At 38.3% G+C, this 24922-nt stretch overlaps 1 protein-coding gene across 3 annotated transcripts; it reads left to right on the top strand.

The window, feature by feature from the left end:
• The first annotated feature begins 277 nt into the window (after positions 1 to 277).
• TRA2B (transformer 2 beta homolog) lies at positions 278 to 19110 on the top strand. Of its 3 annotated transcripts, none has more exons than XM_080815047.1 (10): positions 284 to 496; positions 6875 to 7150; positions 12157 to 12290; positions 13327 to 13489; positions 14615 to 14803; positions 15028 to 15143; positions 16263 to 16346; positions 17491 to 17550; positions 18129 to 18202; positions 18694 to 19110. In XM_080815047.1, exons 4-10 carry the CDS (start codon positions 13457 to 13459, stop codon positions 18702 to 18704), a joined length of 567 nt encoding a protein of 188 aa, XP_080671173.1. In that variant the 5' UTR covers positions 284 to 496; positions 6875 to 7150; positions 12157 to 12290; positions 13327 to 13456; the 3' UTR covers positions 18705 to 19110. The 3 variants fall into 3 exon arrangements, with proteins under 3 accessions (XP_080671172.1, XP_080671173.1, XP_080671174.1); XM_080815048.1 differs by having other exon boundaries at positions 302 to 496; positions 6875 to 7272; XM_080815046.1 differs by lacking the exon at positions 6875 to 7150 and having other exon boundaries at positions 278 to 496.
• The last annotated feature ends 5812 nt before the right edge of the window (positions 19111 to 24922 follow it).

Here is a 24922-nt window from a genome sequence, read left to right as displayed (position 1 = left end):
CCGCCAGGACGGTTTCCCTGAAAAGTTCCAGAATTGATTAGGGTGTGGCCGGTGACATCACTACACCCCTTGGCGACCACCAACCACAAAAGCAGGCCGGTCCGGCACGCTGACTTTCCCGCCTCACTGAGATCCAGATATGGTGGGTAGGGCTCAGCGAGCTGCGGTCCTTACGTCACGTCCGCTTCCGGACGCGCCACTGCTAGAAAGGGAAGGCTGAGCGCGGAGGGGCGGAGCCAAGAAAGCGCGCGTTCTGAAGGGGGGAGGGGCCAGGTTAAGGAGCGCCGCGTCACGTCCGGCCGAGTTAGAGCCCGTGCGGAGGTGGTGTGGAGCGTTTCGGTACTCAGCGGCTCGGGAACGTGTGCGTTGTGAGAGGCTGCGGCGGAGCCTCCCCATAGAAGGCGCAAGAGATTGGCCCCTTCGATTGAAACACGTCGAGCGGCGACAGCAGCTAGGAGTCATGAGCGACAGCGGCGAGCAGAACTACGGCGAGCGGGTACGTAGAGGTGGTGCAGGGGGCGGCTGTGTGGTTCCAGCTTGCATCTCTTCCCAGGCCCGTGGGCCTCAGACCTGGAGACAGGAGCGATTTAGGCTCCGAAGTCTGAATCTGGAAAGCATGGGGGGTTTGGCTTAAAAAGCCTTCGCGGAGAGTGATTTTGGTCGTTAAGTAGGACACCGGCGGGTTTATGTGGCCCTCTACCCGAGACGGCGGTTTTTTTCCGTTAGAAGAGGGGGAAGATTAAAAATGGCCGCTGCGTCCCCTTGGTGTTGGGGGAGGGGAGCGGTATCTCATTTCGCCGTTGCTCTTCTGCGAAGCCTCGCTGCCGCCATCTTGGGCTGGCGGGCCGGGCGCGCTGCCAGAGGCACAAAATGGCGGAGGAGCCGCGCGTCAAGGCGGGCCCGCTGCTCACAGGGCCGCGTGGGGGTGGAGAAAGGAAGGCAGCTTTCTCTGGGGGGTTCTGTCCGGCGTTTAGTTTAAGAAAGGATCGTTTTATCGACCCCGGAAAGGCGGAATCTGAGGTGTTCTTGGGGCCTCTTTTACGGTGGGGGAAACTAATCCGAGGTAGACAAGTTCTGGGCGGCTAGAGGGGGTTGGCGCGGGCTTTGTGTTGGGCCTAAATGGAGTGCTTTACTTCAATACCGACAGCGCTTTCAAAAGAAAAATAGTTATCAGAGCATCCAGTGGACTAGACCCCCAGGCCGCAGAGGTTTTCTTGTTTTATGGAGTGGGTATTTTCCACGGAACTGTGGAAGAAACTGGCGGGCAACAGTTTATGGCGCCGTTATTTCCTTTGTTTTGAGGCATTCTAATTCTGTGAACCACAGCTTGTGTTGGTAACACTTACATTCTGAGTCTCCCATCTTCCAGATACGGAGTCCGGTGAGGGGGTAATTAAGTTGCAGAAACAAGACAGTTTTCGGGCTTAAGCGTGATGCAAAGCTGGTTGCAAGCCTGTGGGTATTAATAAAGATGCAAAAATACAAAGCTTGTCAGAATCTTGCACCTTTTGGAGGTTATGAAGAATTTCTTAGGAGGTTAATAAAAAGCATCGTAGATAACTCGGTCTTTCAACTTGATAGGAATGAGTAGGGTTCTTTTACAGTTGACCTGTTAGGTTTTCCCTTTCTCCTACTGCCCATCCTAAGATTTCAGAAGCGGTCGTCAGGTAAATCAAATACATTAGCAAGCAGATTCCTATAAAACAGATGTGGGGCCCTTTATTAGGAGGGCATTTTAAAAAAGAAATTACTTTCTGGAATGTTGTTGAACTTACTGTGTAACTGTGGAGCCAAATCTCATTAATTTAGCTTGAAATAACCAGGCTTCTTCGCCTGTTCAGAGGAATATTGGCTTTTTACACTTAAACGTAACGCGATTGATGACACCGTCACCGGTGCGTGTACCTACCATTATTTTTAAGCCTTTGCTTTCTTATGGTAAGAAAGTTTGGATTGAGCCCACAAATTGTTAAAGATGTGATTTCTGATTCTGCCAGTTGACTATGCCGTTGAAACGAATCATTGGTGTTTGTACCAGAAAGCAAAGGATAAATTAAAGTCTTCCGTTTTCTGAACAATTTCTGAGTGCCTTCTGGACTATTGAGAGAATACAAAATGGCTGGTTTCTGAGTGGAAGAGCTCTCGGTTGCATATACCTGAATAAGGTACTTGTAATGGTGTGCTTGTGCAGTAAAATGCTGTACCACTGAGCTATACCCCCAGTGGTGTGCTTGTGAAGACAAAAATTGCCCAAAAATAAATCGGCATATTTTACATAAGGGAGGAAGTAATTGTTGGAAGTATTTTCCTGGCTTGAGACCACTCAAGGAGGACATCATCCCAATTACTTGACATTTTCGAATTGTTTGTGGATTTTGTTTTGTTTTGTTTTTCCTCGTGAAACATACATCCTAGTTTTTTCCACAATCTTGTTTACATAGGTATTCACTGACGTCTTACGGAAGGAAACTTATAAAATAATTTCAACCTGCATGTTAGAAATTAACTTTTTTCTTGCATACGAGTCTTGAATCCTGGAAGTGTTTCTTAACTTTGAAGTAGTGGAATACTTACAGGTTGTTTTGACGTTTTGTATGTAGATTGCTTTCCAATTGGTGTATTGAAGCCTGAAGAGGTTAGAAGAGACCTTTAAAAAAGCATGTTGAGGTTCCTGAAGAACGTCTGGCAAAACCCTAAAGGTTAATAGAGCAGTTTAGATATAAGGCCATAAAAAAGACTAGGTGTGGGTAACAGGCAGGTCTGATTGGCTAAATTGCTTTTGAAAATGCCTGAAAGCAGTGAAAAGTTATATTCGGGCTAATAATCTTGGACATGCCTGTTACGAATAGCTTCTCTGGAGCCTGAAAAATTACTGTAAATCCACTCTGGGCATTCAAACACTTCAGACTATTAATGTGAATCATTAGTAAAAGCCAAATGGGTACTGGTAATGTAACCACTTGTAATATCCTCATTTTGGTTGGAATCCCAACTACTTGCAAACCTACCCCATCTCCCACTTAATTTAGCTGTCCAGGGTCCAGATATTCTGGTATCTGCAGCCCCAGGATAGTTCTAGAGGTATTTTTTCCTTATTTGGACTTTAGAAGTTCCTTTCCTAAACAGATTGGTAGTTTGTGTGCAGTAAATTGCTCTCAGTTTGATCATCCTGATAGAGTGAATTATTGACTCCTAGAACTGTGGTTAAGTGTGTCCCTTTATCTCCTTTTAAATGCACACTTAGGGTATATTCTAGAATTTTTGTCGTTCACGTAACACTTTGAGTTACGGTAGAGTAGCTTTTTACCTTTATTTGTGGGTTTTTTCCATGTGAAAGTTGATAGATTTAAATTAAAATTGTCTTTAGAGTCGACTTTTCTTGATGTAGCCAAACCGGTGCAAAGATACTTTTGATCTCCAAATTAAGTTATCTTCCGGTATTGTCCAAAAATTGCTGACAGTTTTTGGGAAAAGGTTGACCAGCACCTTTGCAAAAAGAAATATTAGCAGCTGTGTCACAATTTGAAGGGAGTAAGAATATGATAAAAGTAGCAAGTTTGGAGGTCCGTAGTACTGTTGAGGGGTAATAAATCTTTTTAATGCCAACTAACAGTCATAATATTTAGAGTATGCAATGTTTGTGTAAGTTTGGTCTCGGCACCTGTTTAATGTTCTACTTTCCTAATTGATTGTAATTTCTTTAAGATTCTGCAAATGCATCTATACTTAGAGAATCCAGAAACTAAGGAAACATTACTGTGTGAACCAGATGGTTTTAATTTCTGTCCTGTAGTTAGGATTATAATAGCAAGCAGTTAAAGAAAATTTTCGGGTAGAATATGGGATATAGTTTTTGTAGAAATGTTTGCAATATAGATATATTATCTTTAGTCTTACTCTTTATGGAGATGAATAGCATCTGGATACCATCCCATCAAACTGCTTTTCAGATTTCTGCAGTTTTTCTCTTCTGCTTAATCTTGGGTTGTCTTTCTGTATTCATGGTTTTTAGCCCTTAACTCTGGGTTCTGTTTTTCAAAAACTGTGAAACATCTCAGTCTATTTCTTTCTAAAGAATTACAGCTGTTGTACCAATTCCTTTAATACAGGATTGAATTAATGTCCATTGGGAGGAAATAGTTTGCATTGTTTCACTGAGTCTGGTTAGGTACAAGTCTCTTGAAGAAACCAGGTTGAAGAATATTTTTCTTGATTTTAACTAAGAATGTTTTAATGTTGATATTGTCTGGAACTAGAAGGTGGCATTTTCAAACTGAAATTACAAGTGATAACAAGGTAAGTACTCTGGTTTTGTCAAAAGATTAAAGAATTCAGGTGGCGAGAGATGTTAATGTTAATAGCATTTACCTTTCCCCCCTTTATCTCCAATAAAGCCCAAAACCTAAGTGATAAATATTAACTTTTTCATAGTTCACATTTACCCAAGAGAAGGACAGAACTACAGTTCTATTTTTTGAGCCTTAGCATTCTGTCTTATGTTGATCTGTTTTCATTCGTAATTATTTTCTGAAAAGGGGTGGTGATTGAAGTTTAGGAAATTACAAGTGTTTTTACCCAATTTAGTTTTGGGGGTATGGGTTACATCGAATTTTAGGTGTTGTCACTTCATCTTGTTTTTAAGCAAGCCCCCCCCCCCAAATGTATCACTGTAGCAAATTGGACTTTTCAAATTCCCCCAAAATCTTTTTGAATTAGGTAGGTTGTGGAGGTTATTTTCACATTGCTACTTTGATCAGCGTAGATTGCCTGATAGTTCAGCATGTGTGAGGCCCCTTTTCAGAGTCTGCAAGAGATGGTGTTACCACTGATTGAGGCAAGTCAGATGAATGGGCACTGCCCCATCCCCAGGCATTTTTCTTAGTCTTTTGAAGATCTTTCTCCACCCAGTCTTCTGGTAGACTTTGACTACAGAAAAATAAAATAGTCCGTTGATGTGAGCATTAACCTTTATATTTCTAGCAGTATCAACAGACTTTTCTTTGCCGTTTCAGTTTTTAAGATGCTACCTTGTCAGCAGCCTGTGGAGTTTGTACATGTTTTTAATGTTATTTGAATTCCAGCTATAATCCCTAGAATCAGGTTGTTTTTTTTTTGTTTGTTTTTAACAAAAATTGTGTTGATGGTGGGGGAAGTTTTTTGCTTATTTCTAATAGGATCTCTTAACCAAATGGACAATAACATTAGCCCAATAGTTGGTCATCTGGTTTTATTAAAGTGGCCACTTGAACTTAGTAGTTGAGTTGAAATTAACCTAATATTTACATTATGTAGCAACATGTTTTGATCTTCGAATATAAAAGGAGGAAGGTGGTTGGGAATGGGTAATAAAAGAAAGGCAGGAAGGCATCCATATTGAAAAGTTCTGATACCTAGAGCTTTGGCCTCCTCCATTCTAGTATCTTCTGCATCTAAGCCCTGTATCTGTATGTTCTCTTTAGGAGGCAGTAAAGAGGAAACCTGCTTGGGCATTCTGATTCCACGATTACATTTGTGCTGCCAGCAAACATTTCCCATTACATTTTAGTGATGGATATTAAAAGAAAATCAATTACTGTGACTCCCTTAAAAAGCTATTTAAAATTTTTCCTGGATTAAATAAACAATTGACTTTCCAAAAAAAACTAGACTGAAAATTGTGCTTTCTTAGGAAAGACATCATAATACTTCCCACGATAGCCATGGTTGTCTTTATACCCAGTTAGAGTTATAAGGACTTACTTTTTTTTTCCCCTTTTTAAAGAACCGTTTAACCCCAGTCACCCCAAAAGAAAACTAATAGAGAGGAAATCGTTGACTTAACAAATGAAAGATCATAAGGTGAAGTACAGGATAACAAGGAGAACGAGGACGTTTTGTGAGGACTATTTTGTTCAGGGTGTTTAACAGACACTATTATACTTTATTGATCTGTGAAGTGATGTCGAGTTTTGTTTGTTTTTCTTTTTTAAATAATTTCAGGAGGTGAGCTATAATTTTCTTCCAATATTGCCACCTTAAAAAACAGGATTTCTCCTTTGGACTGAGGAAGAAATTTTAATACTTTGTTCATTGAGGGGGAATTTTAAAAATTCTTTGAAAACACCACTGTTGGATTCAAGTTTGTTCTGCTTTCCTTCATAGCTACTTGGATATAGTAGTTGGTTGACCTGATTTTGTCTTTTTATTATGTTAGTGCTAAATTTAGTAGTTGAACCATTCATAATTCTAAAATGTCACTAGAGCAGCTTTCTTAGGGGGTGGGTTTTGAGCACTTTAGTCCAAATTTTCTGATTTCCCTGACATTGTCTTCTAGAGCTCTTTAAATATGCAGTACAAAAATGTGTGACATTAACTACATTTCTTCACTGTGACATTAAATATATTTCTTTACTTTATAATGTAGACAAGTCACAAGTCGTAAGCCTCTCCAACCCTGAGCCTTGTCATCATTGTACAAATGAATTGTCCGTGCTTTCCTTTCTTGCACTTTTGTATTAATGTGTCACTTTTTGACTAGAGATGTGCTTTTGACACTTAACATTTTCTCTTGATGAATACAATAAGTCAGAAGTGTGGAATGTAATTAAAGTTTTTTAATGTTAGATGAACAGCAAATGTTCAGTTGCGCACTTCACATTTAACTTAAGCATGATAAATCTATTTGAAGTAGACAGTTGAGGTTGATTACCTTATGTATTTTAGAACCAACAGGAAGCTAGTTTCAGTTTTTTGAGCTGCATATTGTAGGTTTTTTGTTTTTTTTGTGTTTTTTTTTAAGTCCAAAAAAAGGGATTTTTTTTTCTAGTTTCAGTTTTGGCACTGGATTTTATCCTGGAGTTTTAAAATATCTTCATCCTGTTCTTTTTCTATTAAGGTTAATGTTGAAGAAGGAAAATGCGGAAGTCGTCATTTGACAAGTTTTATAAATGAGTATTTGAAGCTCAGGAATAAGTGAAGCTGAAATTTGAAAAAATAAAAGAAAGAATGCATGCTAATTATCAGACCAGAAGTCCCACTTGTAGAATATTGAGCAATTTGTGTGAAGTGGGGAAGATGAAAGAAGTCAGAATTTGAAACGGAAGAATGAAGAAAAGAAATAAAAATGAAGTTAAGATAAGAAGTAATCTGGAATCAGAAAGCACTACGCTAAGTAATTACTAGTCTGTTTATGTGTCCCTGTATATTTTGCTAAACATGCATGCATTATTTGTTTAATAGAAGAAAATATATACAGGGCAAAGAAGTGCCTTCCAGGGGAAACGTTTAAATTAGGTAATTCTAATTTTAACTTCTTAGTCAAATGATTGAAATGCAATTTAAAAAAAATAACCCTTTGTAGTCAAATATGAGGCAGGAATGAGCTCTCCAGCATGGGTAACAGTTGGCTTCATGTGTTGTCCCTCTAGATTTTTTTCATCTAACTCTGCTGGTCCTGGAGTATGAGGGAGTCCTCCAGAGTTGGAGTTGGTGGTTTGTGCCACCTCCATGGACTCTTAAAATTCACTGACCCCTGTCCTTCAATACTGAGAAATGTATAATACGATGTTTTCTGTGTTTGTCATAGTTTTCCTAAAGAATGTCTCCGGGATAGTTACAGAACCGAACCCTCAAAATTGAAGCAAACCAGTGGGCCGGATAGTTAGCTCCTTTTGGCCTTTATGAAAATACTCTTTTTCCAGATGGCATAGTGGAAAGCTATGACCAATTAGGCCCTACCTTTTAGGATGTAGGTTCTAAATTCACAAGTGATTCTTAATTCGTTTCTGTTCAATGCCTTTTCCAGCTGAATGACTTGGATTATTGTTTTTTAAAAAATAGCATAGCAGCTTGCCTTAGAACGAGGTGGGTCATACAGGTGAACAGGATCTCTGACTCAAAGTGGCAGTAATGGTAGATGCTTTATTCAGAAAACAGCTTTATTCCCTTTTCTCATTTTCTGCTATTAACACTTAACTGTTAGAGTGATGTGAGAGGTATAGATTATAAAGTAGTTTTATTCTGGTTCCCCACTCCCAGTACTTACTGGGAGAAAAAAATCCCTGAAAATTTTTACTTCTCCATCTGTGTGTTTTGTTTTAGTCGAATAAAAGAATCAGATGATCAGTATAATGTTGCTTTCAGTTGGATGGGACAAGTACACGGGTCAGAATAATGTCCAGTGGTAGCTAACCAACAGTTGTCCTCTGTTGGGAAAGCCAAAGGTATCACTTCTTCCTGAAATGAAGACAACCTAAAAAAAAACTCTGAGAGGTGTTAGATTGTCTAGCTCTTGGAAAAAGTGGCTTAAATGACATTTCTAGAAGAATTTGTTCTCTGGGGTTTTAGGGCCAACTGTCAATGTGAGATTTGTGCTTTTTATAATTATTTCTGTGTTTTGCAAGGAGAAGAAAATTTATTCCCGTTTATAGTAGTTTCTAGCTTTTGCTTTGTCCCAGTTACTGGTTTGTAAAATTTTTTGCCATGTATAAACTAATAACATTAAGTTAATGTTAATTTTGCATTCTGAATTACTTACAGATTAGGCAGAGAGCTGAGGTAAGAGAGATGTGAATGGATATTCTATTTCTCATCAAGTCCGTGGATTCTTCTATCAGGAGACCTGAAAGGTCCTTGGGGTCCAAAAGAGGAAAGACCTGTTAAGCCTCTTAAGTGGAAGTAAAGCAGTATGGAATATGATTATATGGTCTAAGCTGGATAGATGTGTGGTGAAACTAAACACCGATGCTGGTGGACCATCCCATCCTTCAGGGTCCCCCCCCTGCCCCACTATCTACCTGTTGGCCACGGTATCTTTGAGTCTGACAGTGCCTCTTCTCACCCCTACCCTGGCTATTGGGGAGGTAAGAGGGAGATAGGCCTCTTGTCCTGAGGCAGGTGGAAATGAAAATGAGAGAAACAAGGTTCCAAGGAGATGATTTTGCCAAAAAATAGGCAGGTAGCATAAAACTCTAAAATTGAGTAAATCAGTGAGACTTAATTGGCATCATAAATACGTATGGTGCTTCTAAGAAATGTAGAAGACCAACACCAGAGTTACTAAAATAAGCTCTAGTTTAGGGACTTGTATTATTAAATGCTATGTAGGTTTACTGCATACCTCTGGTTAAGAGCCACTGTTCATAATCTAGTTTCTAAAAATAATACAGGAGAAACCTAGTGATTTGATGGTTCCAGATGATTTCCACTTCCTTTATCTGTTTCAGAAAGTTTTTTTTAAGATAGTGCCATTCTCGGAATAGGGGGAGATGAAGGTTAATTTGTTGAAAGTCTTGAGTTTTTTTCTGACATGCTCCTTTTAAGATGTATATTGTTAATATTATAATTAAGCTCAATCTACAAAAACTTGATACTCTGAGCAAAAATTCAGGGACTTTCTTGGCTTTGATACTTACATTAACTTTAAGTTCATGGTTCTTTTCTTTGAGGTATTGAAGGTCCAGGATAGTGTTTTTGGTAGGGTTTTAAGGCATTGACACATAAAATTTTTTAGTCCTGAGAGTGGACTTTGAGTTTTCTTTGTGTGGAGGCTTTCCCAGCTGGTTTTATAGATTTGCCGGTGGATTAATGTTTAAAGTTAACTTTGTATTTAGATTTGGCTGATAATTTTAGGTCTCACTTCTTCTGGACAGGCTAAATTCCCTTGAATATGTATTTCCAAACTAGCTAATGGCCAAAATATCTACAAAAAGGAGTTTAACTTCTTTAGAGGAAACATCCCTGACAAGGAAGATAAGAGGTGGAGGCATTGTTTAGGTGTTAGCCTAAGCCTGACCGAACAACAGTGTAAAAGGGAAAATCTTTGCATTCTGGCTGGTGTTTTCTCTATTCTTGGCCTAAGAAGTGATTACTCACAAAATGTATATGCATATAGCCAGTTAGTTTTAGAGGCTGAAAGGAAAGTCTTGTAATTTCACAGATACTACATCTTTGACCCTTAATATGCTAGGCTAAAAAGCAGTCTCTTATCAGTGGGGAGACTGGTGAAGCAGGTTAGAAAAAGGTTTTTCTGTTCAATGAAGCAAGAGACACCCTGACTTTCTACACTTTGTTCCTTTATATTCCGATCCCTAGGCTGACTGATTTGTTTACTATAATACTTTATTGGTAATCTTTTAACTCTGTTGTGAGTTGTTATTGTGAGAGTATTTAGCTCTCCTTTTCAGAGTAAATTGTTTTCTTTGGTTTCCATTAAAAGCTATAATCATTCCATGAAGTAATCTTTTCTAGCATTGGAATAAATGAAGGCAGTTAACTTTCAGGGTTGCTTTTTCTGTTTTCTCTTTCTAGGTTAGCTTTTGCCTGTGGTAAAAAATGTCGGAAACCACGCCCCTGTTTTTTGAGAACCTCTTTGTCTGAGGAGAGGGAGGTGGATTGTGTTTTTAAATGTCAATGTGCAGAATTTTTGCCAGAGAATGCCAAGAGATTAATTGGAGTCCCCAAAGCTGCAGTACATCCTTTAACAGTTCTTTGTTAAAGGTAGCTGTTCTCACTAATAAGGGTGTCATCTTTTTCTTTGAACCTTTTTACAGTCAGCCCGTGGGATGGAGAGGAGGCTATCGTATTTCATGTCCCTTTACATCATGTTTTAAAACAACTGAAATCTTAATTGGAAGTTTCTAGAGTTCTTTCAGGCTTAGAGACCAGAACTCATTTTACTGACTAACTCTTTTCTTTCCTGTTCTAAACTTAAAACTTGAGTTTCTTCTGTATTGCATATACATTTTTTTCCTGAGCATCATAGAAATGATCTTCCAGATTATCTCCCATTATGTTGTAGATTACAGAACATAATCTAAAAAGGCTTCTGCTATAATTTAAAATCCTATTCTACCAAGAATGGCCAGAATATTCTGAAAGTGTATCACACAGGGAGGTCTCCAGTGGCACTCTTATCCAGTAGCTTTTAACTTTGGGTCTTGAGGGTAATGTGTTGTTTCCTTTTGGGTCTGGCCAGTTCTGCTCTACCTTGGGTGGAAAGACTCACTAGACTTGATGCCTTTTAATTTGCCTTAAGTTGGAACCTAAAATAAGGTGGTCTTGCTTGACGTTTGTTATCAGACCGAGTGGGTTTGTTCTCTTAATCCACTGTTTGTTTTTGGTGCCTTGGCAGAACATTTCTTTGTTCCATTACGTTATATGTATGTCTTTTTTGCTGATGAGTTGACTAAGTTTTGACTCACTGATGAGCCAGTTACCGTTTCCCCATTCTTTTGCTGGTTTCTTCAGAGATTTTCCTTTCTGTGCCACTTAATCAGATAGTCTAGTTTTGATTGGGAAAGCCATGGCTATATAGTGTGTACCAAGACTTTGGTTTTTCATACTATTCTGAATTCCCTCCTTTCATGGACCTTGGTAGGAGCCCCTGATTTAATCTCTTCTGGTTTTAATAGGTCCTTTATGTAACTTATCTGGCTTCTTATTCCTAGATCCCCATCAGTTTGCCTTGGTTCATCTCCATTTAGCCCAGGAAGCTGTAGATCTCTGGCACTCTCTCAGCTCCTCTTTCTGCATAGTTCACTGCCTTTCTGCTGTGGTTCCATCTGGTTGCTTTGAGATTCTTGGGGCCTCCCACCATGGTTAGATGGAATAGGGTTTTGTGTCCTTCAGACTGGTCCTTGCTTTCCACTAGGTTTCTGCCTTTTTCTAAGACTTGAAACAGATTGTCCTTGCCTCTTTTCCCACTCAAAAATAAATAACACTTGAGAAGTTGAGGTCTTATGGGGGAAAATGCATTTTAAAAGTTTTATGACTTTCATAGGGTTTTATTTTATTGATGGCAGCTTGATTGATACATAGGTATAAGATATAGGTATCATAGTTAATAAGATTCTTTCTCACCCTAGTCTTTATGGAGTAACAGTTCCAAAACAATCCTTGGACAGTTCCCTTAACTGCTTGGCTTTGGCCCCCCTTTCTGAAGAGTGTGGGATCAGTTAACTCTTATCCCAGCTCCAGAAAAGGTGGAAGTTCAAGTTAATTGGCTTATGTCAGTTGGAGCAATGTAAATGTACCAGGTATATTCAGTTCCTGCCCTTACCTATGTTTTCTTATCTTGGAAGGGGATTGCTTTCCCTCACCATTTATCTCACAGCAGCTTATTTGTTTTTAAAGTTGCCCAGAAAGTATACAAATTAAACTTTTGACATCTACGTGTAGGAATCCCGTTCTGCTTCCAGAAGTGGAAGTGCTCATGGATCTGGGAAATCTGCAAGGCATACCCCAGCAAGGTCTCGCTCCAAGGAAGATTCCAGGCGTTCCAGATCAAAGTCCAGGTCCAGATCTGAATCTAGGTAAGAAAGACTGTCTTGGGATTTTCTTCTTTTACTCTTAGCTTTGAAATTGGTGTGTGCTTTGTAAATTAGGTAGATAGAGAGGGTTAGATCATTTGTTGGCTTATTTAATATTGGTACTAGCAATGTACTTACATAAGTTCTGGGACAGAAGACTAAGTGGTTAAGAGCCTGGGCTTTTGGCATTAGGGTTCAAATCTTACCTCTGTTTTTTCTGGCTTGGGCAGATTACTTAACCTTTTTCTACCTTAGCTTCCTTATCTTTAAAAGGCGGTTTAGTAATAGTACTAGTTCTTCAGAATTGTGAGGATTCGCTATGAGTTTAAGTATGACAAATAGACTGCAGAACATTGGCTTTCATAACTGCAATTCTTGATAAATAGGTGTAGTCTAATATTATATACACGTGTGTATAAATCAAATAATACCTTAACACAGTGCCTTTTTTTTTTTTTTTTTAATGTTGGTCAAGAGTAGGCTATATGTCCTTGTATGCCCAGGACAGCCCCAGTTTATGCCTATTGTCAGGCATAATTAACTGCACCTCTTTCTCTCTTCCAACGTGTCCTGTCTGGTTTAGATGACAACTCCTATTACTCTAGTTAAGAGCGATTGATTGGTTTTAAAACACTGTTGGAGAAGATTACGGTGATGGTGATTTTATCCTAAGTGAATGGTGGGCATAATGGGAGAGACCGAAAAATTAGAGGGTGGTACACTGAGGGAAAAGGTGGGCACAAATCCAGCTAGTATGAAGTACTGCATGTTTTATGTTTACCAAATTTTTGAGTGTGTTAACTGATCTTAAGTACATTAATTTTGATCTTTATTTAAAGAAATGGAAGAGAGCTGATAGTGGTTTGGAGCTCTCCTAGCAGAGTTCAGATGAATAGATACAGAAGAAAAATCTCAATCTCATATTAATATCTATCTGAATTGTGTTCTGTCTTTTGGAGTTTAACTCTAGATGATTAAAAGAATTGAAAGCTGTATTGATCAGTTATTTAGTTATAACCCTGCACCCTTTGTCTTACAGGTCTAGATCCAGAAGAAGTTCTCGAAGACATTACACAAGATCAAGATCTCGGTCTCGCTCCCATAGACGATCCCGTAGCAGGTCTTACAGTCGAGATTATCGAAGACGGCATAGCCACAGTCATTCTCCCATGTCCACTCGCAGGCGTCATGTTGGGAATCGGGTAAGAAGGAAAAATTGCTTTAAGGATTATGTCTTTCTCTTGTTTTGAAATTAGAACTGATACATTTGACAGTAGACTTTAGCAGTATGCACATGAGTTCTTTAGAGACATTTTAGTGTTTTGAGGTAAGTCTCTTTAAAAGGTATTAATGTAATGGTCTACATTTGGGCTGTCAATCACATGTAAGCAAAATACTGTGACAGTGTGTATCAGCTCATCCAAAAAAAAAAAAACCCCATTGTACATTACCATCTATATGTACCATACTAATGTTACTGAAGTTTTCTGGATTAGCTTTAATACTTTTTAGAATGCTTCTTGGTTTTTCCGTTTAATTTTAAGCAAGTTTATTTTGGGTATTAAGGCTTATCTTCCCTGAGACGGTTTTTCCCTCTGGCTTATAGAGGTAATGCTACTTTCATTATTCTTATGTCTAGAATAAATTCCTAGGAGGTGAATATCTTGGGCAAATTGCTCTCCAGTATCTTCCCACCAAAATACCAGTTTTGGTATTCACTAGCATGAGTCCTTATTACCCCCCTACACACACACACACACACACACTTAATTCTGAGGTTGAAATCCTCTTTTCAGTATTTTCTTTGGTGGGGGGTGGAGGCTGTTACAGCAGGAGAGAATTTGGGGCAGGCTCCATGGTCAATGTGGAGGTGGATGTTGGGCTTGATCTCAACCCTGATATCATGACCTGAGTCAAAATCAAGTCTGATGCTTAACTGACTGAGTCACCTAGGTGCCCCTTTTCTGCCCATTTTTAATGCTTGCAGCTATAGCCATAACATACCGGTTTTAGGGTGCCTGGATGGCTCAGTCATTAAGCGGCTGCCTTCAGCTCTGGTCATGATCCCAGGGTCCTGGGATCAAGGCCTACATCAAGCTGCCTGCTTCTCCCTCTCTTGCTCCCCTTGCTTGTGTTCCCTCTCTCTGTCTCTGTCAAAGAAATAAAATCTTTTTTTTTTTTTTAAATACCAGTTTTAAATTTTAATTGTTCATTTTAAATCTACTTTATAATTAGTGACATTTTGGGTGATACAAGTTGTTTTTTGTTTTTTTTAACTTTGATTTATGATAAGTTTTAAGATTTAAAATTTATTTTTCCATTTCTAGGCAAATCCTGATCCCAACTGCTGTCTTGGAGTATTTGGATTGAGCTTGTACACTACAGAAAGAGATCTAAGAGAAGTATTCTCTAAATATGGCCCCATTGCTGATGTGTCCATTGTATATGACCAGCAGTCTAGACGTTCAAGAGGATTTGCCTTTGTATATTTTGAAAATGTAGATGATGCCAAGGAAGTAAGTAAAAGTGTACCTGTATATTCTTTTAATAGTCCTATTGTTGGTTCCCAAGTACTAATGAACTTGGATAAGGAGTTTTTGCTTTATTGTACTGTAAATAGGATATATTTATAGTTAAAACTATCTTATTTGTAAATATTTATAAAAATATTTTTATTTATATTGGATAGTTTGTGGCTTTGTCACAAGTGTATATAATAACATAGTATTATCTTTCAAAGGCAAAAGAGCGTGCCAATGGAATGGAACTTGATGGACGTAGGATCAGAGTTGATTTCTCTATAACAAAAAGACCACATACTCCAACACCAGGGATTTACATGGGGAGACCTACCTAGTAAGTTTATTTTTAAGATAAAGTTTGATGGCTGAATGCAGTTTCTCTAAGAACTACCATGTACAAGGGGAGAATCTTTGATATTTCACCCAGTCTTGCCACAGTGCAAATCATTCTTCCTTTGTGTTTTTTTTAACTGGATAAGACTAGTCAAAAGAGTACATTCAATGAAAACCATGTATTATGTGCTGCACACTGATGACATCCCAGCATATCCTATAGAACATATATCTGGCTTTGCTTTATAATTAATGTTCTTAATTAGACCATTTTTATCATAATGGAATTTTAACCATTATAGTTAAAAGGTTTATAACAAACTCTGCATTTTTTAAATTTTTGTTTTCATTAAGCAGAGTGGAAAACAGTTTTTGCGTTGAACTATGATAGGGTACCTCTCTCCTTTGTTGTCATTCTCATCACTCTTCGTATTGAATAAAAGCTCTGTGTTCAAGTCTTTATTTGTGTTTGTGTTTGTGTTTGTTTTTGTTTTTTAAATTTAAATTTTCCCACTCCTGAAACCACCTTCTTCCAAATATTTAATTTTCCCTTCTTCTGGGAAAATATGTGGGTTTAACAATTGACTTTTGAAAGCAAGTTAGCAGAATGTGTGTCCCTTAACCAAAAGATTTTTTTTTTAATGTGTTTATGTACATTGTTACAGGGAGCAGAGAAAGGACAACGTTTATCCCAAATTAGTGAAATCTTAAATAAGAATAATCTTTTCCGGTTAACTTTCCTGTTGGAAAAGGCCTATGAATTAATAATTAGGGAGTTATTAGTAGATACTACTTTTGCCCAAAAGAAGAGACTAAAGAGATGCTTGAAGCAGTTGCCTAGTCATGTTCTTAGAATTCCACTCCCAGGACCCAAATGAGCCATGCTGCTGCTGTTGTCTGAACAGCTTTAAACAGTACCTAGGAAGATAGGAAAGGAAGGCCATGTGGTAATTAATGAAGAAACTCTGAATATATATTTCACTGGGTGAAATATATATTCAGAGTAACAATTGTACCTAGGAAGATAGGAAAGGAAGGCCATGTGGTAATTAATGAAGAAATTCTGAATATATATTTCACTGGGTGAAATATACTTATGAAGACGTATTACTATTCGTAGTGGCAGCTCACGCCGTCGGGATTACTATGACAGAGGATATGATCGAGGCTATGATGATCGAGACTACTACAGCAGATCATACAGGTAAGTTAACCACAGTATGAGATATAAGTTGTGCCAAAAAATGGAAGGCAGGTATTCTCTCTTCTCCTGAATCACTTGCAACATAATTTAAGGCAAGTGCCTTAAAAACACTCTAAGTTCTTAATAAAATCATTTTTATACTAACCGATTTTTTATACTAAGAAATATAGGGCTAGAGTTGAAACTAGATTTTAAGGTCCTGTGTCAGTTTAATATGAATTTTTTTTTTTTTAAACAAGCTGTAAACCAACTGGAATCCCTGGTTTTGAGCATGGCAGTGGAACCAAAATTACATAGACCATACTTAAGTTTTTTCACTTTTTTGTTGCTTGTTTTTTAAGAAAAGTTCCATGAGCTGCATTTTTAAAGTAATTGCTTTATAAAGCAATTCTGGTGTCTCTAATGTATGATGCACCTGGAGATACAGGGAAGAGTCCAAAAAAATAATTGCTGAAGGGTAGTAATTTGGTATCAGGATGGCTTAGAGGTTTTTTTAATACAGAAAAATCCCTTTTTTCCTTAGGGATTAGCAGTAAGGAAATAACTATCATACCGAGAAATACTTGTGAAGATAAAATGAAAATTCTTTATTTTAGCTGCAGCAGGTAATTTAGACTCTGTTTTAAGAAAATGTAAATCATCTGATAATAAGTATTGGCCACACAGTTATCTTTGGTGCCTTATTGAGGTGTGAGTGTCTATTTTTGTGTACACTGTTACAAATGTTTAAAGAAGTTGATGATTGTTAGCTATTACCTGTGGAATTGAGTCCTTAAAGCTTGCTTCTGACACTGTGGTCCAGGATTTTATCCCCAACAGAAACCTTGTTTGAAAGAACATTTTTGTGTTAATTGCCACTTTTAAGGGATTAATCTGTGGAGGATGGGAAGATTAAACTTTCAGGTTTTATTTTAATTCAGTTGAGCATTTACTTCACAAGTGTAATTTGTTCTGTTACTCATTTTAGCCACCAGAGAGAGCTCTATGCCGGTGTGTAAAAAGGGTGACAAAATTGAGCGCTTTAATCACTTTACTTAAAAAAATGACCTTACACTTCTCTGTGGAAGTTCTAATTTTACTTCATAAATAATACATTGTTTTTAAAACTTAAAAAAATACATGTGTTGCTTTTCTGCCTTCACAGAGGAGGAGGTGGAGGAGGAGGAGGATGGAGAGCTGCTCAAGACAGGGATCAGATTTACAGGTATGGCAGGAGAAGATTTTAAATCTGCACAGTACACAGTAGAATGGCTCAGAATGGCTCACCTAAAGACACTTGGTTACTAGTATTTTGGTAGTTATTGTAAGTTGCATCACACAATTGGATTGCATGAAATCCATCAAATAACTGAAACCAATGATAGTGTATACATGGCTTCATTTGTGTGTTTACAGAAATAAATTGGGCTTATACTAGGTAATTATTCAGTGGCCCCCTTTTGTACCTTAGTATGCAACAATGGTATAAGTTAAAGTCGCTGATTAAGCGTCCATAATATTATTAGTCTATTCCTTACAGCTATTTGTGTGTGTGTGTGTTACTGCATTTTTGTTAGCTTTTAATGAGCATCTCAATAAGCAAGTGAATATTCAAGTCAGTCTTATAAAACCTCCTTGAAGTACTAGTAAAATTTGTTTTGGGTGTTAGTTTATGAAGGTGTGCTTGGGATTAGTGGTTTTGTTATCTAATACAGACTTGAAATACTGTGACCATTGCAATCTTTATATGTCAGTCTTACTTCAATCTATGGAGTCTTAGATGGTTTTGGCATTTGTTTACAGAAGGCGGTCACCTTCTCCTTACTATAGTCGTGGAGGATACAGATCACGTTCTAGATCTCGATCATACTCACCTCGTAAGTTTTTAACTTGATATAATTTTTATATATTAGTATAGTTTGAAGTTACCAAACTATGGTAGTGGGTTAATTCAGGTAGTTTTATATGTATTACAATCCACCCACCCATCCTTGGTTTTTGTGTGTAGGGTTCAGGGTAGTATATGAAAAAAATCCTTGGGATGTTATTCCTAATGCTGATTAAAATAGTAAGTGTATACTGCATTCTGGTCGCCATTTGTAGCTTTTTTTTCAGGAGGGGTTGCAATTTTTACACAGCCTGGAAACATTTGGGTGACTTTAAAACCTTAGTTATTTGGGGGTGGAGTTATACATCCTAGCTATTTCTAATTCAGTGTTGGTTCTTTGATTTCTAGCGTAACCCTTTTCAGGAGAGAATCTGGTGCATACAATTTTCTAATGGTGGAATAGTCTAAAAAATCTCAACATTAAATTATACTTGATAAATATGCTTCAATACTGAAAGACTGATTATTATTTCTTCCTAGGTCGCTATTAAAGCATGAAGTTGAAGACTTTCTGAAGCCTACCCTAGAGTTGGGATATTGTTTGTGGACAATATTTTTTATTGTCTCCTGTTTAAAAAGTGAACAGTGCCTAGTGAAGTTAGGTGACTTTTACACCTTTTATGATGACTACTTTTGGTGGAGTTGAAATGCTGTTTTCATTCTGCATTTGTGTAGTTCGGTGCTTTGTTCAAAGTTAAGTGTTTTCAGAAAAGTATGTTTTGCATGTATTTTTTTACAGTCTAAATTTTGACTGCTGAGAAGTTTCTATTGTACAAAACTTCATTTAAAAGGTTTTTCTACTGAATCCAGGGTATTCTGAAGATCGAAGCCTGTGTGTAAAATGCTACCAAATGGTAAAAAGCAACAATAAAGTTTGGTTTTTACTTTTCTTTCTAACATCAATGCTTAGCAAAACTGTTCAGATTAGGTTGTCAGTAGTAAATTTCAAGACAAAAATACCCATTTTCCTCCAATCCGTGAGACATACTATACTTAATATACCTGCAACTAAGTGTTAAAAATTATGCTCTGTAACCCTGTACTGCTAGTATTAGAACTAAAGAACTTTCAATACAGCCAATGCTTAATGCTTATATAAATGTGGATTTGTCAGCCTTTATGTAATCTGTATCATATAAAGCAGGGAATAAGAAAAGAAGTACACAATGTATGCCTTTTAAAGGCTATTTCTTAAAGCTGTTACAAGGGGATAATGGTATTTCAACTAGTTATCAGCAAGCAACAATACATTCCACCACAAATGTACTCTTGTTCTTCTAGCTTTTAGACTATGGGAAAAAAATGAGTGCTTCAGAGTTCGGGAAAAGAGAAGGGAACACTACACCTGTGTTGTGGATGAACTGAAGACTTGCCTGTTCATTTTTTAAATATTATTTTCAGGTCCTTTGCTTACCAAAGGAAGCCCAATTTCACTCAAATGTTTTGAGAACTGTGTTTAAATAAATGCAAATGAAAAGAGTAAAAGGCTGGTACAACTCAGTTGACCTAGAAGATTTGTTTCAACCTTGTTACTTAGAGGGTTTTTTTAAATAGTTTTTAGTCCCTTGTACGGTAACCCTTGGGCTGAAATGTATTCTCTTAGCTTTTTTTTTTTTTTTTTTAATAGTTAAATTATACATTCTGGAAAATACCTTTAAGAGAGTTAGTTACTTGAGTGATTGTCTTCGTTAGGATGATATTACAATACATGAGTCTAGTCTCCACACCTGTCCTGGGGGTGGCCAGTTCAAGGGGAAATGCAGTAGGCAAGTAATTTATTAAAATTATGTCCTAGGTATTTTTTAAAACACTTCATATATATTCATTTAGTGTGTAGCAGCCATGAGATGTGCCTTATCTGAAGTTAAATAACTATTAAATGGCAGTGCCAGGAGCCAGATGTGGGCATATCTCCATCCAGTCTGTGGGTGATGCCATTCTGCCACTACTCTAGATAGTCAGGTGAATGAAAGAGTAGTGGTGATGGGGTGCCTGGCTGGCTCAGTTGGTAGAACATGCAACTCCTGATTCAGGGTAGTGAGTTCATGCCCTATGTTGGGCATGGAGCCTACTTAAAAATACATATATATGATTCATAGGCAATATTTGCAGGCCTTAATTTGTCATACTGGGTGGTGTCTCACATGCATACCTGTCTCATACTTCAGAAACAAACGTAAAATTCTGCATGTTTGTGTTTCTAAAAACTACCTGGAACTGTTTCAAACTTATTGTCAACTAGTTTGAGAGTAAGACTTAGCACCCCCGATAGTTGTAGAATGTGGTCCAGAAGGAGTTGTAGTTCTGTAGTGGTGTACATGAAGGAACATGGTACCACTTAGAAGCTCTCTTGCTAGGGGAAAGGACAGGCCAGCACCTAAGCAGTGAGTGTGAGAACTGTGGACATCAGTGTAGGTCTCACTGAATGAGTTCCCCTACTCAAAGACCTACCTCTCATAGAGTAAGAAATAGGAAGATTTCCCAGCCCTCTAATTGACTTGAGGTCTAGACCAACTTTAGAAAGCATCCATGCCTAATTCATGTATCCCAGGAGGTGTTGGCTTGCAATTAAATGATGTAAGCTACCCATTATTCTGCTATGGTGGGTTTTTTAGTGACCAGCTAGTGATCAGTTGAGCTTTGGGATCTGGAAGCATTTTGACTTATAAATTAATACCAGGAGTGTATTACCGGCAGCAGACCTTGAAAATTTAGAGCTTACCAGGTTTGATGGGTAGAGATTCCTTTCCTATTCTGGGATAGGAAAATCATCTGTTCATGTGCTCTGATAGTCATCATCTGGCGAGTCCCTTGGGTTGACTGTTAGCATACACCAATTAAGAGAGACAAATAATGTCAGAACCATAGGAGAGCCATTGGATAATTTAGGGATTGGATAAATAAGTCTTGAAATTCTTGCCTTAAGGCAAAAAAACTCAGGTTTTTATATGCCAGTACTAACAATACATTGTTTACTGCTGCAGGCCTGGGATGATTGAAACCAAATGGAAAGTTGATTTGGAGGACTGCTGAACTAAAATAGTTAAAATTCATAATCATACTTGGGTTTGTGAAAGCACACATTATTCAGGAAATGTCAGATCCCAACAATTGGCGTAAGATTGTGTTTTTTGTTGTGCTTTTTTGGAGGCCTTTGAGAACCCCAAGCCCTCCGAAATGGTCTTAGTTGCTTTCCTTGCACAAGGAAAGTCTGCCTCGGGATAAAACGAACAATGCCAACCCTCATTTCCTGTTAATCAGTATTTCAACTCTGCAGAGGCTCAAGGGGACAAATTAAGAACTAGGAAAAAAAGTTTCACCCAGAAGTGAAATTTATTTACATTATCAAAATTAGGTAAATTTTACAGGGAAGGATTTATTGATAGGAGTGTGCACACCAGCAGTTTTGTTTCAGGCAACAGACCGAAATCTTACTTAATTATATAATTTTAAAAAACCTCTGGATCTTGTGAACATAGGCCTGGCACAATAGAAAACTCATAAGACATTGAGCTCTTTGAAGAAGAGGCCAAAAACCCAAAATAAGAACCACCTGTGCATACGAACTTTACTAATTTTGGCAAAGGGTTGTGCAATCATTTGTGTACTTAACTATGTACAGGAGAAAAAAAAATACCCAAACTTACCAGAAATACTAGATACTGGCTTGCAGTTAAACTAGTTCATGGGAACAAGGGACAGACACTGTTGTGATTTTTTAAAAAAAGTTAAAACAGGCTTGGAACTAGGTGAATAGGATTCTGTGGGGGGGAGAGGGGCTCCCCCCACCCAATCCTGTGTAGATTTTAACTAGTATCCTCAACTAGGAGGATCCTCTTAACCTTGGGATAAAGGCCAATGGGAAGCCATTTAGGACTTAATAAGTCATCCTGTCTCTGAGAATTGAGGGGATGTAGTGCTGGTGGCTCTGGCAAATAGAGAATGCAGACATTTTCCATTTCTTGCTTAGTTTTTGCCAGTGTGTAGACTGGTGGACATTTTAGGTGGTGATTTTAAACGCAGGTGCTAATTGAGGTGAATTTTCTGTATTGGGACAAATAGGTCACTTGGTATGTCCCTAAAATCTAAAGGGTTTTTTTTCCCCCACTATTCTGTTCAACACTAGAAGCAATATACATTTGTGTGGGAAGGAGAGCAGTTTACCTTTCCCTCTTAAGAATTTTTGAATTCCCAGAGGTAGGCAAACCACCCCTTGTACTAAATCTGGCTGGTTTCCGGGTTTTGTTTTGTTTTTTCCAGCTATAACCTATTTGCTTAATGCATTATATATGAGTGCCTTCATATTACACTAGCAGCATTGAGTAGTTGTGACAGACCATATGACCCACAAAAGTGCAAATAATGGCTGACCTCTTAACAGGAAAATTTCTGCTTGCTAATACTTTAGTCCATGGGTAACTGATCCACCTCCCTGTCCTACCGAGCCTGATTTGTAGGTGGCTCTCTACCCTCTGTGCCTGCATCACCCAGAATCAGACTTCAATGTTCAAGACCCACTCAGAAGACCCTAATGATTGACATCAGTTTTCCCAGTGAGAACTAAGAGTAGTGTAAACCTTCAGTGTCTTGGTCTAAAAGATAACAGCTCATGGGTATCTCCTAGACAGTGTCTTGTGACCTCACTATATGGCTAAGTAGCTGGATAGAAGGGTTGGTAATAAAGCAAAGCAATGAACCTGTATTTGAGTATCTGTTCACCTAGGCTAAACATTACTATCACTTTGAAGAGCCTGTCTTGCCAGTAATAACCAACCCTGAGCTCCAACATGCAATAAGTAATTCTTTTAAGGAATCACTGATAGGTAGTTTGAACTTCTTCCACTGTGAAAGGGACATTAGTTTTAATTCTAAGAATTCTGGAATTGGGTTTCTTGACATGGTAATATCTGCCACACAACTTAGGTTTATCAGGGTTCTTCGGAGAAAGTGGAAAGTGGGCGTGTGTATGTGTATTATATAGACACTTGTAAATATTATCAACTATGTAATTCACTTTACATTCTCACTACTTACATATCTTAAACATGATGCCTTTAAAATACTTTAGAAACATCCATTTGAGAGGGTTTTTTTTTAATATACATTTTTTTAAAAGATTTTATTTGACAGGCAAAGAGAGGTGGAAGCAGGCTCCCTGCTGGGCAGAGAGCCCGATGTGGGGCTTGATCCCAGGACCCTGGGATCATGACCTGAGCCAAAGGCAGAGGCTTTAACCCACTGAGCCACCCAGGCGCTCCCATTTGAGAGTTTTTAATAATTATTTAGACTCTTGTTACCAGAAATTAATGTAATCTATAAATTTTTGTTCTCCCATTCTTAAATTCTAAAATGGACTTAAGTTCTAAAGTGTATGAACCTTTTTAAGGCTCAGGAATGTTCCAATACATATCACTAAGTTATTTTCCAGAAGAATTTTAACAAATTTACCCTTCCCCCAGCAAATAAAATCCCTAAACCCTTAGTTGTCTTACACAGTTAAGTATAATCATCCTGGGGGCGCCTGGGTGGCTCAGTGGGTTAAAGCCTCTGCCTTCGGCTCGGGTCATGATCCCAGGGTCCTGGGATCGAGCGCCATATTGGGCTCTCTGCTCAGCGGGGGCCTGCTTCCTTCTCTCTCTCCCTCTGCCTGCTCTCTGCCTACTTGTGATTTCTGTCAAATAAATAAATAAAATCTTTAAAAAAAAAAAGTATAATCCTGGAAGCTTTTCAGATTTGATAGGTAAAAGCACCTCTGAAGTCTTAGAAAATTGGGTTACCTGGAATGAACAGTGCTTTTTTTGTGGCTCTTAAAGTTTAGTTCTTAGAGTGCATCCAAAGACAAGCAACACTGGAAACAGCACAACTGTCTTACGTTATCCATTCCATTCACTGCTGCTGATACTCTCCACTATAAGATGTGGTGCTGGAATTACACCATAAATTTTGTCATTTCATAGGAAAACCACTGTGTTAGAATGAGTTTATTAAGAGCTCTAAGCAGAGAACACAAATGCTGTTTTAACCTTACACGCAGTTTAACTTTACATATTCAATTTTTTTTAAGATTTTTATTTATTTATTTGACAGATCACAAGTAGGCAGAGGCAGGCAGAGAGAAGAAGGGAAGCAGGCTCCCTGGCGAGCAGAGAGCCCAACGCGGGGCTTGATCCCAGGACCCCGAGATCATGACCTGAGCTGAAGGCAGAGGCTTTAACCCACTGAGCCACCCAGGCGCCCCTACATATTCAATTTTTAGGGAAGACTAGATTTCTCTTTAGTATAACATTTGAGAGAAAAGAGGTGAAAGTGAGCCATAGGGATACCTGGGGAAGGTATATTGATGGACTAAGTTCCTTGGTTTGGTCAGATCTAAGGCATACCAGGGAGGTCAGTGTGAGTAAAGATTAAGTGGGAGAGCCATATCTATCAACTTGTGATTTTTGTAGACACTAAGGAAAATTTGGCTTTTACTCGTGATGGCATGAAGAACCATTGGGAGTGTTGAGTGAAGGAGTGAGCTGATAGCTCAATTCCAGAGTGCCAGTCAGTGAGTAATGAAGAGAATGAGGTCTTCAGTGGGAAAGACAGGTACATACAGAGGTGATTTTGTTAAAGATGATCTGTTAGGTACATTTGTGACGCTTTGACATTACAGAAGAGAGCCACTGGCTAGACCCAAGAGAGCTTGGGTCACAGGACAGTAATACTC

Source organism: Martes martes, assembly GCF_963455335.1.
Source record: "Martes martes genome assembly, chromosome: 1".
NCBI lineage: Eukaryota > Metazoa > Chordata > Mammalia > Carnivora > Mustelidae > Martes > Martes martes.
This window is presented reverse-complemented; position numbering and strand designations above follow the sequence as displayed.

What these genes read in the sequence shown, in the direction of transcription:
- TRA2B (XM_080815046.1), top strand. Translation starts at nt 461, where the DNA reads ATGAGCGACAGCGGCGAGCAGAACTACGGCGAGCGG. An exon ending in TACATGGGGAGACCTACCTA is followed by an intron (nt 15,144 to 16,262) that starts GTAAGTTTATTT and finishes TACTATTCGTAG; the next exon opens with TGGCAGCTCACGCCGTCGGG. An exon ending in TACTACAGCAGATCATACAG is followed by an intron (nt 16,347 to 17,490) that starts GTAAGTTAACCA and finishes CTGCCTTCACAG; the next exon opens with AGGAGGAGGTGGAGGAGGAG.